This window comes from Gymnoscopelus braueri (assembly GCF_963280865.1).
Source record: "Gymnoscopelus braueri genome assembly, chromosome: 2".
NCBI classification, from domain to species: Eukaryota; Metazoa; Chordata; class Actinopteri; order Myctophiformes; family Myctophidae; genus Gymnoscopelus; species Gymnoscopelus braueri.
In genome coordinates, this window is record NC_137604.1 from 36,319,172 (window position 1) to 36,335,912 (window position 16,741).

The following is a 16,741-nucleotide window of genomic DNA, read 5'->3' on the forward strand; positions in this document are numbered from 1 at the left end:
ACCACCAGTGGGCTCTGCTATTGGTTCTGTTCCCCATGGGGGGTTGTTATTATATATCTATTTCCCTGCTCTTAAAGGTTAATGATGGTTGTCTTAATTGTGCTGAGCAGGGAGAAAAATGTAGCAGAGCCTGAACGCCAAAATAAAATATTACATCCACTCTTGTATTCTCATTCTATAATATAGTTTCAATATATTTGGTCTGTAATATTGGTTCAATCTATTCGTGAGTTATCTGACAGAACTATGTTCTTGTCCTTCTTCACTACCTACATAATCTTGTGCTATATATCTTGCTCCATAACAGATCTAGAATTGATTCATCACCGCCATAAAAAAGGATGTATCACATGATTTTCTGTATCTTATCTATGATGTGCATGTGTAATTATAATCTATAATTATGCTCTGCTTCAAGTTTCCTTTTAGAGACAATAAAGCCCTCAACTTGAACTTGAGCCTCATATCTCCTATCTCCTATTAATTCACAGGAAGGAACGGGTGACGGTTTTGGAGGTCTCTTGGCCATGTGGCATTTGATGACCCCATTCATCCAGGACAAATCAACTCAGTGGTAGAAGTCTATAATAAATGTTACTATATTTTCTTGAATGTGTGAATGTAACAAACCATTACACTGAATGTGTCAGATTTAAAGCTAGGGTAAGTGATATTTTTTGGTTAAAACAAAACGTTTTTTGTTAAAGGTTAAAGCACTGTTGGTATAGAATGTTTGTTCAGTAAGAAGAGTCTCCCTAGCTGTCTCTCCAGCTCTTCAATAAATAGAAAATACAATTTCAGGTGGGTGACAACATTTCAGAGAGAACCCATTTATCAGCTTCATTTTCAGTTAACAAAACATCTACTGAGCCACTGGGTGTTTCGGGTCTTGCAACAGACACCCTCCTCCAGGCGACCCGTCACCCGACTTGAGGCTGATCAGACCCCGGCCTGTGTCCAAGTGGCATGCTACTGCCCCCACGGTCTCTTGGAGGCTTAGGGTGGCAGCAGGTGAGCTGTTGACAGTGGGTGTTGGAGACACTAAGAGGTTCTGGGCACTGTGGGTTGCCTCCAGGTCTGGCTCCACCTGTGTCTTGTGTTGTGTCGTCGATGCCGCTGGCCAGTCAAACATCTCATTCTGCCATGATGGATTTTTAAACCCTAGCAGGGTTTACCACAGTCTGTAGCTTTTGGGTTCTTCATAGTGTTCCAGTTTTGTCTGCTAATTTCTTTGTGTCATTACTTCCAATTTCACTTGTTTAATCTGTAACCTTTAATAAAGAGCTGGAGAGACATCGAGACACCTGTTACTGAACAAACACTATATATATATATATATATATATATATATATATATATATATATATATAGCAATGAGTATCAGAATATAGAGCTATTTAACACTTATTTTAACCAAAGAAAACAACTTACCCTACCTTTAAATGTTAGGTGGAAACTGTTGGACTAATGTATCGCACATCACTTTCCAATATCCAAAAAAATACTTTTGAAAGAAAGGAAGCACGATTCTTGATGTGTTTTCTGACTGGAACAGGTTGGATAATCAAAAGGGGTGACTAGTTGTACTACAGTCAGTTATTTTAAAAGAGGTTCACTGGTTTTGCACCACAGTTCCCAAGTGTTTTTCATCATTCTCATGTACATCAGTTAACCTCCTCACTCCAGTCCTTCCTCTCTCCGGTTTCCCACTTATGTTTAGGCCTAATTGACATTAATATTTCCTTCACACCTCCACCCCTCTTCTCCTTTCCTCCTTCTGGTCCCTCTCCTTCTCTCTCTCCTTTAAAGTTTTGCTCCATTTTGCATATGGAAATCTACTGTATTTACTTGTCATTAAAATCAATAAATGTCAACTGTGTTGCACCCCTGAAAGACAAGGAACCAAGCCTGATAGAAATTGTTCCAATCAATATCTTCAGGGTGATTATAAACGGGCTGATGGTTATGAAATGATGCACAGAAAGAAAACAGATTACCGTAATATTGTGGTGATGAAGCAGTATTTATTTGATGTTGGTCATACACACCTCATTACCATGTGTATTAAACAAAAAAGCAGTATTAAAATGTGTTTCTTGAAGGCTAATTTATATTTAGTTGCACAACCCTCTTGACACATGTTTCTCGATAAAAATTACTTATTTTCAACTGGGAAAAAAGTGTTGCATTGACACTTCTTTCAGTTGAAAACAGGGTCATGTGATGAAGTATAAATTTGCCTTTCAGTTTTGCACACATACTGTACTGTAACACGTTCACATTTGGAGGAATCATATTGGCAGTTATGGTTCTTTGGAGGTTTATACCATAATAAAAGGAAGGGTTGTGTATTTTGAACATGACACATGGACTTAAGGAAGACTTTAATTCATTTTCTCTCCAAGGACTGCTACATGTACAGAATGTATTTGCATAATAATCAACATTTAGGAGGAGTTGGTCCCGTACATTGTAACCAAGAGGTTAGTGTACAGTTGTTTGTGTCTATGAGCATGTGCATTGTGCATGTAATTTTAGATGATGTAATAAATAACATACAAGCCGCGAGTGAGAAAGACTACAGATATCTGCAACAGAATGTACATGGAGGTACTGAGCTACATTCAATAGCTACCAGACGGATAACATGATTTAAATCTCAGCAGATTCCAGATTGGCTGCTGCTGTTCCCGAGCACATCTGGGCGCTAGGTTCCAGGTAGGTATACTGGCTACAGTATGTGCTTGACCTGATCAAATGTTTGCATATATCAACATAATTTGCTCACAATTCGGTAAAATAACATTCCACATTCCAGCACGTTTAGGAAAGACTAACTGTTTGGCCAATCCGTGGTATATGTGGTTTCCTTTTTCTTTTTTTTACACATTATTAATCCCCCAGCGGTTGATGGTAAATGAGCTGCAATAATGAGCTTTCCGTTTGGTTGACTCTAGGTGGGGTCTCTTCCCTCCCTAGCAGCCTGCACATGAGTCAAACCAGGACAACTTTAGCAGTGTGAGATGAGGAGCAACATGCCTGGCTTTTGTTTAGTTTTACATGCTAGCAACATTCCTTTATGGGAACTTAGCCAAGAGCTCTGTGTCTGTTGTCTCAGCTTCTCCAGGTGGACATCCATGGTGGTGAGTGACAAAACGGGCCTATGGTTGAGTGGTGTGCCGTGTCATCGACCAGTGCTACCGGATGTTGTGCTGCTGCCTGAGCTGGAACCACTGGAGCCTCGGTCCTCATAAATAGAGATTTCAATCTAATGAAAGATGAGTTAAGGGCTGCCGGTATAAGAGGTGTGAAAGTGGATCAACGATCACACATGGTGATACATGCTCACATGCATACATGCCCCCTCCCCCCCGGTAAAACACACACACACACACACAAAGAGTTAAGGATACGACCCTCATTCCCCTTTCAATGGGATCTGTGATGAGCAGCCCTCTGGGAGCGTAGATCTTTTCATTTTGTTCTTGAATATACTTGGAAATCTTCTTAAGTACCTGAATCACAGACAAATAATAATAATTATGGCAAATTGAAATGAGAGAACGAAAGAACAAATGGTACCAGATTATCAACCCAGGTAATCCTTGGCCAGTAAGAGATCTCCAGTCTTACCTTCTCATAGCGTGTCTCCATGCAGAGGAAGATGAGGTAGGCTGTGGAACAGGCCAGGCATCCCTCCAGGTAGGACTGGCCTCCAATCTTCTCCGCCTCGGTGTAGTAGTTGTTCAACGTCTTCACGGTGTCCTCAAACAGTGTCCGCTCAATCTGGAGACACGCATGAGCATACAGTATATACGTTATCCTACTGTGAGTAAAGTGTGCATCTAAACGTTGCCAGATAGGTTGTTAATTTCCAACAGGTCCAACCCATAACAAAGCTTGAGTAGTAAAGCCTTATTCACACTTCATTGTATGACAGTGTCGTCGTACAAAGTATAAATGAGATAATTCAATGCATCCACACATCCACACTTTTCTTCAAATATTTTATTACTGCTGTGCCACCTTGTCACCGAAGCAGAGATCAGGCTTGAGAGCGATTGCACTCTTACTTGTGAGCTACACTACATGGATATAAATACACACACACCTACTCACTGAGTCACACAGATATGCCATTTAACTGAAAAGGCATAAAAATTTGCCCCACGCCCCCTCACCCTGCTCTCCAGTTCAGAGGGGAACTTAGTTTGAAACTTGCAGGTGGTGCCTTCGCTATAGTCCCTCTGAATGAAGACTTTGTTGGCCAGTGATGCATTATGCCTCAGCTCCTGCAGGTTGTGGAACTAGAGGACAAACAGCACACAGAAAGCATATTCAAACTCATTTGAAGGTTATCATCACAGTGAAGCTTAATTAATACAAATGTATATGTTGCATTATGATTGATTATGAATGATTATGTTCTTAGATTGTATTTGTATCAGTTATTTTTGGCGAGTGACAGTCATATTAGGAATATCACACCTCTGTACCTATTCCATTTTAATGTTTACAAACAATGGCCGATGCTGTTGCCTTTAGGGATATTGGATGATAGAGGACAAGCACTCAGCATGTGATCAATCACTACTCTATCTGTCAGGACCTGACTCTGCCTTGTTGCCTGTTGGACCCGAGCCCAGTACTGGACATACTATCTTATCTTTCATTCTCTCTCTGGCAGGATATGGAAGCAAGCTGGAAGGAGGAGACGGTACAACATTTCACTACAACTCACAACAGATCAATTCAGCAAAACAGAATTAAACAGACGGATGAAACCACAATTTTTATACCAAATAATATTTCTTTTTTTTTAATACAGATGATAGTGGGGGTGGGAAGCGGTTAAATGAACCCAATGCCGTCAAGCATCATTCGCTCGTTTGTATTTTTTAACATTACAGGTTCAGACGAGAGAAGGTGATATAGTAGACCGTTCTAAACGGTCGCTGTCCGCGGTGCTGAAATGTATGTACACTGTGCAGTCATCGCATGATCATCATAACATCACAGTGGCAACATGACACTGGATTAACGGGACGTCTCAACAACACACAAAAAGAGATCTGCTTTCACAAAAACAGCTTAACACCGCGAGGTCTGCGTGATGATCCGCTGTTTCTGCCCTACTTCCAGTTACAAATCAAAGCAGTTCCTACTCTTCACCGAATGTACACCCATAGAAGCTAAAAACAAATGCCATGCTTGATACATTTGACCAAAGAAAAGATACATTAAAAATTACATTGTTTCAAGCGTGCGCCGTGCTGCGATTGAGTCACGCAATTTAACCTTGTGTAGCCTGTAGGATAGGCTGTACCATGCCTAGACATTGTGGCAGCATTCGCGCCTTGATTATTGTAGAAACCGCCTAATAACATTATAAAAGCTGCTTTCCAACACCACAAAAATAAGCACCTCAAAAGATTCATTGTCGTGTGTATATTATATTCTCACCTCCGTCGCCATGTTGCCATCCGTGGCCGTGTAGGGACGAGTCCCAGTCTACTCTGTGCTGAAATCGCTTTGGAGACAGAATGGATTGGAGGACTGAAGGGGGGAGGGGAGTAGAAGGCGGAGACCACACGAATGGAGGAGCATTGGGCGTAAAAATACTATGTCTCTAAGAGTCATCTAAGAGCAATCTGTACCGTTTTAACGACGTCATGGCAATATTTCCAGATACGTGATATGAATACCTCTGGCACGAGTCTTATTGGATTTTAATCATATAAATACGGCTCTGGTATAAATGAACTTGTAATGAACATCTTCGATGAATTGAGTACGAAAGGACCCTAATCTTGGAAACCAGCCAGTGCTTTCTTGGGGTTAAAATCCTCTTAACAGACCATGTATTGAACTGTACTTCCCTGTGCTTGTCTTTGCAAACTGTTAAAGTAGTATTTAATCAATTAACACATTAAGCAACAAGTCACAATTTTCAGGATTACTGTGCAAATGGAAATAAGACAGCACAGAATCTGTTTTTAGATATCCAAATCGTCAGAGTTTAATATAGTCAATGATATATGCATATTTCATCCTTTAAGTGGTCAAAATATACAGAACAAATCAATAGTTCATTTAATGTGCATTTTACGGGGGATTTAAATTAAATATATATTACATACAGTAGAACATTTTACAGTAACAGGCTTTATAGGATTACAATAAAAGCATAGCAACAACTACAATCATCTGTGTCTGAATCAGTTTTAAAAACACAACTTTCCCTCTGGAATCCACTTTTTGGGTAATGACACCTCTATGGCAATGCTTTTTCTAACAGTCTCCTTTAAGCTTTTACAGTACAGTTAAACTGCTACATAGAGCTCAGTATCTTGACATGGCAAGACTAGAGATGAATCACTTTTTGTCTGCAAGGGAGGGGATGAGCAAAGCATGTAAAAAGCACAACAACCACCTAAGCTCACTACCCCAGCAAGCAAAGTTGAACCCACACAGTCTTCCTTCACCCAGCAAAGGGAAAAGTAAAGGTCCTTCCTTTTGTTTGCAGGCATCTAAAGATGGATTGGGGGAAGGGGCCAAACCGTAACACGTCTCAGTCACCAAGAAGGTCCACTTCCTGGGATGGTGGGAACAATGACACCATTAGTGTCTCCCATCATGACTGTAACGTGGGGGTCACCGGGGGTCCTACAGTAACAGTGCAGGGAGCAGTCCTCTTCAGTGTATAAGCCCACTACCACAACATGAACAACTAACCAGGCAGGTGTTTAGCATAGTGAGGGTGTCAGGAAGTTTAACATAGGGACAAGCACTCTCATCACAGATAGAAGAGCTTGAACTTTGGGAAGCCAAGGCGTTGTACGAGCCGTAAGTAAGCTGAAGGGCAGAGGGGTAGAACAGTGAAAGGTCCGCTGGTCATCTTGGGAAATAAAATAAAGATAAAAAAAAAAGAAGTTCTGTCTTGCTCTCTCATAGCATCTTGTTGAGGGAGGAGTTGCAGGTGGCACAAACAAACACGGTTTCTCTCTGGGCCTCTGGAGCTAAAGAGAGGGGAGACGTGAGGACAGAGTTAGGCCGTGTATCCACCAAAGCATTTCTTCCTGTTTTCTATGCTAGAAATGCCAGCAGTGTGATAAGGCGCTGAGCATCAATTCTGGCGTTTTATCTGGTCAGAGAGTTGGGAAAATGGCCTTAGAGGAGACTGAACGTAATGAAGATAAAAGAGGCACGAGACCATGGTACTGTAGGTTGTGTTTCTGTCAATTAATGTTCGTTCCGAATATTCTACACTTTTGAATCTTGCTCTTAACCACTTTAAACCTGGCATCCCTAATTTGGGCATGTCATTTTAGGTGAAAATGGTCAAAGAACTGTCATATATGAAGTATATGGCTTAAGCTAGCTGTAGTATACAACCCTCGTAGACGTATTTATGATTCTGACGTCTTCAATCTACGAGAGTTGTAGGGTTCACGCCCCATGGAGACATGGACTTTCTGCACTATGCCCCTCAGATACTCCAAACGTGTACAAATTGAAAATAAAAGGTGCTTACCCCAAAGCCCCAAATGTTAACTACTTCTACGTGGTAGTAGTTTAATGTAATAATCCATATCTTTCAATAAAGAAGTGTTTTAATGCCGTCTGTGGCCGATTCTATCGGAAGTTCCCAATGGGCGGTAGTGACGGGTAGTGAGGGGGCGCATCCGGTGAAACCCGGAATTACAGTAAACGAGGGTGAAAAAATGGCGTTCGGCCACAGACGGCATTAAAACACTTCTTTATTGAAATATATGGATTATTACATTAAACTACTACCGCGTAGAAGTAGTTAACATTTAAGTAAGCACCTTTATTTTCAATTTGTACACGTTTGGAGTATTTGAGGGGCATAGTGCAGAAAGTCCATGTCTCCATGCGGCGTGAACCCTACAACTCTCGTAGATTGAAAACGTCAGAATCATAAATACGTCTACGAGGGTTGTATACTACAGCTAGGCTTAAGCAGTTAACCCGAGTGATAAACAGCCCCCCTCCCCCAGGTGTAGTAATTCTGGAACAATAGCAGTAGTACACAGTAAAATCTGTAACTCTCAGGGTGCAGAAATTGATCACAGTTAAATTAACAGTCCGGATTTCACTGTAGTAGCAGTAATAGTAATCCAGGTACTTCTTGCTGGATGCCGGCTTCTCACCTGTGGCGCCCATGCAGGATCTGAGCACCTTGAAGGAACAGCATCGAGAGCAAAAGCTGTTGCCACAGTTACTGCAGCTCCTCTGAAACGGGAAGAGACACAAGGTCTATTATCATCTCTGTAACATGTGAGAGGACACACATAACCACTGAACACGTCTCTGATTCTTGTTCATAGCAGGCTTGTCAGTCTCACCCTTTTCTTCAGCACTGAGAAGACTGCATTGCAGCTAGAACAGTTGCCTTTGGGGAGCGAGGAAGAAAGTGATAAAGAAAGAGACAAGACAGTAAACAGATGTGAGAAAAAGAAAAAATATGGACATGAGAATATTGTGATCAGGAGTTTTTTCTTAAATGTTATAAATACAGGAGTGAAGGACACAACTGGTCGGTGTAGGGAGTAATCAGAGCTGGCTGACCTGTGGCCGTGGTGGGGTAACGCTTGCGTAGTTTCTCAGTCAGCATGGAGACCTTGCTGCGGATTGGTTCTTTGCGGCTAAGGAGGCCACAGTCAGAGATGTTATCATAGTCCGGAGGCCCCAGATGGACATCGTCATCCTCCTGAGAGGGAGAGGGAGAAAGAGAGAGAGAGAATCATCCACAAAGTGAGTTAAAACATGATTATCCTTTTGGAGTATTCCAGGAAACGTTGCCAGACGGCTCAGCATCGGGTCAAGCTGGACGTAATTCACTGTGAAAACAGCAGAGGGCATCACAATGATATCATTTTACATCCCACCATGGGAGCAATCAGTGGAGAACACCAGATCAAATGACTCTTGGCACATTAATGCAGGCTTAGCTTAGTCGATTTATATTTTTTTGTAGTGGACTGCACAATCTTAAACACTCTGCCCTGTATTCTTTACCCTTATCCCTTTTGCTGTTACTGGAACTGTATAGTTATATATCAGATCCATGTGAGAAATCGATTACTCCCCGAAGTCACTGTAGCAGTATAAAGAGGAAGAGAGCTAGAGAAAATAAAGAAAATACAAACAGACTGCAGAGTCAATACAATTGACAAAGTCTGTGTGTCTATTAGACTATTAACTATTACACCCATGGGAAATTACATTTGGCAATCATCACAAATAATGTTCCACGTGGGACTAAAATCACACTCGGAAAGTAGCTAAGAAATGAACAGGTCACTGGCAAACAGGGAGGAGAGAACTTCAAGAGACTGGTAGGGATTAGAAATGTAGTTCCCAAACACACGGAACCCTAGTTGTTTACGCTCCTCATACACAGACTAGGTGCATTTGTTAATTTGTTCCTTTTGGCCTTCAGAATGATAAACCCAACTGGGTGTATTAGTCAGAGATTTTCAACAAATGTATTTAGATCTCAAACAATCCATGAATTGTAAAACCCTTTATACCATCTGCCAAACATAAACATAACCTATCGCCACACATGGTTGTGAATACAGATGACTATATGGTTTTATCTTTTCATTTCAGGTTTCAAGACTAATATACTCACTTATTAAGGCCAACCACGTAAGTGACATTTGGAGGACATAAGGGTCACAATTGCCTCTGCCCACTGACTGTGTGACAGTCTTCAGCCAAAGGGCTGCTAACTTTCATACCACAGCCAGTCAATCATGTCGCAGAATGCCTACAGAAATGTGCATAATACATTTAACATGCAGTCATTTAGCCAAAAACACACACACTGCAGGGAGATGAAGAAGACAAGACTATAGATTGGGAATATTTCCCATCTTTTATCAGACTTGCCAATATACAAGAATGACCACCTGATAAGAGATGGGAAGACGAGCAACACAGATCCAAGTAATTTTAATTATTGCCAACATTTTTACAACCAGGTTTCTTTGTTGCTATTTCAATGATGATGGAGGAGGGATGGGTAGATGAGGGACGGGTAGATGAGGGACAGGGGGAGGAAGAGGGAGAAACCACTTACCACTAAGACCAAAGGCGACGCCTTATAAGGGAAGCAGAGCAATACAAAAGAAAAATGTCATACAGTAGAATTAACATTTAATAGTAGATGTAACATTTGGTCTACGCATGAGAAAGACATTCAGACATGCATACACACAGTCTTCAAAACAACACAAACACCGAAAGGTTGATCATCATGAGCACACAAACGGGAAAAGGGCTTCTCAAAAAGCTAGTTTCAGAGACTCAGTGTGGTGGCCTCTGCTAAACAGAGGGGGCGCTACACTCACCTGCTGAGAAATAGAGTGCTCCTGAGTTCAATGGACAGCAGAGAAAGAACAGGAGATGAGTCACTTGGGTTAGAGCTTGTCACTCATTGACAAAAAGCAGCAGCAAGCAGCGGAAGCAAACATATTGACAGATGTGTACTGTATCTTCTTTTGTTACTGCTAATCTATGACTATTAGAAGATATCAAATAACTGGCTACCTCTTATTCATCACATCAGATTTGCCACTATAAGCAAAGTGGGCACAGGGTGGGGAAGGTGCCATCAGTATTATACCAGGACATTTCATTTCACACCGGGACAATGAAAAATCTGATAAATACTCAAGTTTGAAATAGGAAAGGGCAGACACAGCCATGGTAAAGAAGGAAAGAGATAGAAATGAGAAGAGTTGTGAAGTTTTCTTTACCTCAATGTAGTGATCGACCGTTTTTTCAGCTGACCGCGATAATTGTTCTGTTAAGGTTGCAGGCCAATATGCAAGCTAAACTTTTTAAGTAATCAAAGTTAAACATTTTGCAGGCAAAATGCTGGGACACTTACCGTATCCAAATCACTTCAATTCAAAGAGACCATGGCTCAGGCTCACTGGTGGAATTTATCAATTAGAACTTAACAACATAGGTCTGTCCATCTTCATCTATGACTGCTTCTCTTCAGAAGTAGAGATGTGCAAATGAAAATCTTTCTATAAAATACTTGGGACTAAATTTAACCTGGCCAAACAGGTTGATAAAGTACTATATATGTAGGGACAAACCTTGCAGAAATGGGGGACCTCTAAATCCAATGTAGCCAATTTTCTAGACCATTTGTGTTGTAGCACTGTTGTGGGAACCCATAATATGTGACTATGAGGGGAACTTCAGGACTATGTGGAAAATCACACAACTACTAACAAGGCAAGCTGCAAGGCAGCACCCTCTAGTGGACAGATTTGCAGAAAGACTGACAGACATATACAAGCAGGTGTTTTACACTCGCACTTCATTTGGCTCAACTAATCACTCCAATACCATGAGGCCAATAGATGATATGTGGAGGAAAAGGCTGAATATGAGCCAAAGTAAAAAAAATAGGCATGCCGGTCATCGGTCGATCACTACCTCAATAGCATCTTTAAACTCGTCATCAGGCTCCGCCTCCTCGGCCTCCTCAACGCTGCCAGGTGATAGGTCCTACACAGTACACAACCGCATACACATGCACAGTTATCATATTAATGTATCATACACACACAGTTATGTATTATTCACAAACTGAGATTATATACATGTATGAAATAGCAGGGGATCAAGACATAAGCAGCTTACAGAGTGCATGTGATCTCCGTGTTGTTAATGTGCCATCATTACATTCCATCCAGCAACAAGCCCTCCCATCCTGAGACAACCCTCTCCCTCAATCTCCCCCCTCACCGATCTCCCACCCCGTTAACCACCTGAACCGTCCTTAGTATCCCTATTCTGGGGGGCGAACATTCAGGGAAAATAGCCGATCTACAAGCTAGATCGGCTATTTTCGGCAAATACATTTGGCGTGTAGAGGGAAACAAGAGTAGATCAAGTACTCAGGTCAGTTTTACTACACCCCCCGCCCCCTCCTCCTTTTTTGAAGATATATCTATTATTGTTTTAGTCTTCTTGTTCTTATGTAATGTGTTGTCTCGCCACAAGGGAAACAAGCCCCCCCAGGGCTTTTTGTGTTATCCTTTTGGCATTGTTTTACTGTACTGCTTCAAACTGCCAATAACGTAATCAATCAATCAAAAGTATAGAAGGTTTAAGTATTTCATTCACCACACTCGCTGTCCACCTCACCTCCAGACTGGTGGGTGTAGGGGGCCAGTCCTGCAGGTTACTGTCCTGCTCGGCGTGCCCCGTCTCTGTGTCTGAAGCCTGGGCCCGACCTGGGTTGAACAGCTCCAGAAGGTTCAGCAGAACTGGAACCACAAAAGAGACGGTTCTACAACCTACAACATTCCACAGGAGCTTTACATCCAAGTGACCGACAGTCAACAGTCTGAAGGCTGCTGCGACATCATACGAGTGAAAATAGCCAAACTACAAGCGTGTGACGCGATGTGGTCTTGTAGATCTGTTATTTACGCTTGTAAGATTTTTTGGAATTTGGAATTTGACTCAGACAGTGACATTTAAATAAAGAGTTAAATTAACCGTTAGGTGTGAAATCTAGAATGTGAGGTAGGAGACCTCCACACAACCAAAATGGTTGTGCTGTTACCCAATCCAGCTCTACTCTGTGGCTGTTCTGCAGCAGCTCGTTCCTGCTTCACCTGGTATTTCAACACATCAATATATCAACACAAGAGTCAGCCTCCATCCAACTTGCTTGGTCCAACATAGTGGCCTGCCAGCTAAAACCAGTGATTAATAGTCTACCCATTTTGAACAATTACATAATTAGATAATGGAACGTAAAGCCCATTCATTTCATTAAAGAATGAGAGCTGGAGGTCACAGACCGATGATGAAATCAGGACCACATCCTCTGCAAAAAGCAGTGATGCAATTCCACCCAGCTCACCTAACTGTAAACCCTCTATGTCTACGACATGACTGCGCCTTAAGATCCTGGCCATGAATATCTCATACAGGATACATCACAATTGAATTTGCAACCCTGGCAGAGGCCAACCCTACGAGAATGAGTCCAACTTACTGCAGAGGACACGAACACAACTCTCACTTTGAGCGTAAGATATAAACAAAACAAAAAGTTCCGAAATTTGTGATCGCTACTTGGCAATAACATTATACCGTTGGAATGCCTGTTTATTTCCCTTTTAAATGGTGCCCGATTTGTAAGGATGAGGGGTGCTCCCATTAAAAATGTGCCAAATCTTCTCTGCCAATGCCAAATTCTGCTGTTGTTATTACTGGTTGTTGGTGAATTGGATGATTAAAGTTTCCGGAACTAAAATTTTACATTTCCCATCTGGCAACACTGGGAGAGAAAGAGCCTGACAATACGTCCAAAGTAAACGACTACAACATCAGCGCAATACCTTCAGAAAAACTAAAACAAAACAAGAATCCTTGATGTTAAATCTTCATTGTATATCAAGTCAACAGAAGCAATGCTGGGCAAGAAATATCCCCAAAGAATGGTTGAAAATCAAAGGATTTTTTATAAATGAGACCCCAGATGAGGAAGATATCAGATAGCAATTTCTATGTTTAAAGTAACCTCTGCAGAAGTCTTTGTTCCACAGGAAGAGGGCGCTGTTGAGCACAGCCAGCATCCAGGCCACTGGAGTGGTGTACAGCAGACACATCACCAACAATAACCCTCCATAGAACCTAGAACAAAAGACAGACAGACTTTATCTGCAAGCACAGGAGAAACAAAGCATGACAGATCTAGTGATCTATCAACTGTTGATAGATCTGTGTGTGTGCAGATATATACTGTACCTAGAGGACTTGGAGTGATTGTCCCAGTATAGGACCTTGTACACAGATTCTGCTGACACACAGGCAGTAGACAGCATATCATCCAGATGCTTCAACCTATTGAAAATTTGACACATGAGAACATGCTAACGCAAACTCAGTTTAAGATAAACACAAACAAAAGTCAAAATGCATAGAAAATGGCATAAATGGTATAAATTAGAATTAGTTCACTCACAAAATAATCCTAAAAAGTATTTTTCCTTTATTTACAGGATTGAGGAATTTGACATAGTGTGATATCATACAAGTGCACATCCAAATTCCTACAAACACACACACACTTACAGGTCTTTGACTTGCAGCATGGCGTCCTGTTTGGTGAGATTCACCTGCAGCAGATCTCGGCGGTGCACGGCATTGTACCGCCTCCTCTGGAGCTCTGCCTCCGAAGTCTCACCCCCACACATGTCCTGCAGGTAGCCCAGGGCAGCAGGTGCCGACACCCCCAGCACACACACCAAGAACCAACCCACTGATAAAACGGATGAGAGAGAAGATGACAGACATACAAGTACATGCTGAAGTTAATGAATTGTTCCATGGTTTGTAGCATACAGAAATGAGGCACACCAATGTTAAAACCATTCTGTTGAATGTCACCTTACCTTCACTAACAGTAAAGAAGAAGATATTCAGGAGTATATAGACAAGCAGAGAACACAGGGGCATCCTCCACCTGAGAGACAGGAATAGTGACTATTTCAGAATGTGAAGCACTTTAACATAAAAGCTCTTTTCAACTACGAAGTGCAACCCAGAACCTTCCATAACCTGACACTTTCCAAAACCTGTGAAGTCTTTTTCTCCATTATAACCAGAACCACCCTTCAAGGGGAATAAATAGTACATCTACATGATCACGGCACTCTGTGAGCTTGCAGATTTGCAATTTTTTGCTGTTTTAGAAAGATGTCATGTTCTGAGAACCTTATCTGAAACCGAGCTGTAGCGTATGGAAACAAATCCTGAACCTGTGTGAAATACGTTTCACGGCACTGTTCACATGATATTTCTTGTAGTTGAAAAGAGACAATAAATAAGATGTGTGGTTGTTACATTAATGTTGTTTTTGAAGCACACGCACCCGAGTAAGTAGCGAATCAGCTCCACTGAATCTGTGACTGGCTCTAGAAACATAGCCATTCTCTTGTAGGACACCACCATGCTGAGGAGGTCAAAGTTCTGGACCGAGCGTGGGCTTCCCAACTCAGAGGCCTCCGGGGACCCGGAAGTCTCTTTGGAAGACATGCGGACAAGCTCCCCACGTTCCCCTGCCCGTTGTGGGGGGTCCTGGGACACTCCGGCACTATGGGCCATTATTATTGTGCAGCTTGGGAAAGGAAACAAAACAAATAGTAAAAACTAAAAGTGAGAGCCGGGTGTTCAATGGCCAACATGTACTCGGAGTAAAAATAATAAATACAGTAAAATCCTGAGTGTGAATTCATCCATTTATTACTCTGAGTGTACAAATGTTCCATTTGGCTCCATTTGCACACTTTCACTCAAGATTTTACTGTGTGTAGTCAACATCAAAGTAAATAATTACATTCCAAAAGTATGAGGAAGCTGTCACAGATGTTAACTGACAGTTGAGTCAAGTGACGTTAGCTTAGATACAAAAACTTGAAACAAAGCCTCTTACAACAATGTAGCTGCATTACCTGACTTTTACAGCAGTGTAGCTGGTATTATCTGAGATATACTTCTACTACAGCAGTCGTTCTCAACCGTTTCAGGCCGTGACTCACCAAAATAATCATATTTGAACTGGGGACCCCCCAACCCGACAAGCACTTGGAAATGTAGGAGTTGAGGCATTCCGTTTTGTTTGAATCGGTTCCACAGCTAAATAATGTGAATTGAATTTTTGCCTCTTTCTAATATAATTTGACAATTTGGCCAATGTTTGACCAGTTTTTATAGTATAGTGGTGGTCTTTTAAGTCCTTAAATTGCCACTTCACTGTCATCTGGGAAATCATGTGGGGACCCCCTGGGGGTCCCCACCCACAGGTTGAGAACCACTGTACTACAGTGCAGTGTTGCTGGTATTATTACCTGAGAGGGATGCAGATGAAAAGCACCAACACGGTGTCCAACAACAACTAGCAGGTGAGAGGTAGCTAGTAGCTAGCTACTCCAGCTGATAGCATCAGAGATGAGATGATCATTCACTCAGCCTTCGGTTAGTAGACACTAGACAGCCATCAGAAGACCCACGTAACATCTGCTGCTTTACAGTATAAAGACTGTTTATGGATTATCGGATGTCTTGCTGAGACAATGCTTGAAAACCCTTGGTTTTGGACAACTGGCTGTCGCCAGCTATCGCTAGCGTTGTCCCCGGAAAAACTTCACACACTTCCTTCTCTGGATCCAGGCAGGCTGGCGAATAGAATGCGGAAAAAAGCAGCTGATGTCAGATCTGGTCGATCGCAGCTTCGTTTCTATGGTTACAAAGATAATAATCACATCCTCACATGATAGAATCAAATACAGACAATAATACACACACCGGACTGTAAAACAAATAATAACAGATTTTAAAAAAAAATTGGAAACAAGCCATAGGCTTTCTTGGGTTTAAAATCCTCTTTAGCAGACCTTATTGAACTGTAGCCTACTTTCATCATGTGCATTTTTTTTTTTTTACAAACAGCTAATAAAGTATTCAATCAATATTGATTGAATCTGTGAATCAAAAGTTGTATTCATTAATTAATTGATTGATATCAATCAATTAATAAATAAATACAACTTTTGATTCACAGATGGGGAAAACGTATTAATAAAAGCGGCATGGCTTCTGTTTGACACATGTTGATGTACAGTAGCCTTGGATCAAGACTATCACATTGATGTATTTATATTGGCATATC

The 16,741-nt window shown here is 41.6% G+C and overlaps 2 protein-coding genes across 5 annotated transcripts; both read right to left on the reverse strand.

Annotated features, from left to right (window-relative positions):
- Window positions 1-2,126: 2,126 nt before the first annotated feature.
- golga7ba (golgin A7 family, member Ba) lies at window positions 2,127-5,475 on the reverse strand (the record flags this gene model as incomplete). Its single annotated transcript, XM_080442432.1, has 5 exons — window positions 2,127-3,268; window positions 3,414-3,515; window positions 3,634-3,786; window positions 4,182-4,307; window positions 5,464-5,475. The coding sequence occupies 5 exons, from the start codon at window positions 5,473-5,475 to the stop codon at window positions 3,185-3,187; spliced, it is 477 nt and encodes a 158-aa protein (XP_080298558.1). The 3' UTR covers window positions 2,127-3,184.
- A 518-nt stretch (window positions 5,476-5,993) lies between these two features.
- Window positions 5,994-16,238, reverse strand: zfyve27 (zinc finger, FYVE domain containing 27). Of its 4 annotated transcripts, none has more exons than XM_080456731.1 (12): window positions 15,921-16,238; window positions 14,945-15,190; window positions 14,466-14,536; window positions 14,146-14,332; window positions 13,819-13,914; window positions 13,592-13,704; window positions 12,202-12,323; window positions 11,488-11,559; window positions 8,593-8,734; window positions 8,370-8,416; window positions 8,175-8,256; window positions 5,994-7,019 (listed from the first exon to the last, which is right to left on the reverse strand). In XM_080456731.1, the coding sequence occupies exons 2-12, from the start codon at window positions 15,175-15,177 to the stop codon at window positions 6,949-6,951; spliced, it is 1,236 nt and encodes a 411-aa protein (XP_080312857.1). In that variant the 5' UTR covers window positions 15,178-15,190; window positions 15,921-16,238; the 3' UTR covers window positions 5,994-6,948. The 4 variants fall into 4 exon arrangements, with proteins under 4 accessions (XP_080312857.1, XP_080312856.1, XP_080312859.1 ...); XM_080456730.1 differs by having other exon boundaries at window positions 12,181-12,323; XM_080456733.1 differs by lacking the exon at window positions 11,488-11,559.
- Window positions 16,239-16,741: the final 503 nt, after the last annotated feature.

Bases quoted from the DNA above. Each gene is read 5' to 3' on its own strand.
- zfyve27 (XM_080456730.1), bottom strand. From the start codon at position 15,177: ATGGCCCATAGTGCCGGAGTGTCCCAGGACCCCCCACAACGGGCAGGG. The intron at 8,735-11,487 runs GTAGTGATCGAC...TCTCCCTCTCAG, and splicing joins AGTTTAAAGATGCTATTGAG to GAGGATGACGATGTCCATCT. The intron at 8,417-8,592 runs GTCAGCCAGCTC...CGCTCCCCAAAG, and splicing joins TTACCCCACCACGGCCACAG to GCAACTGTTCTAGCTGCAAT.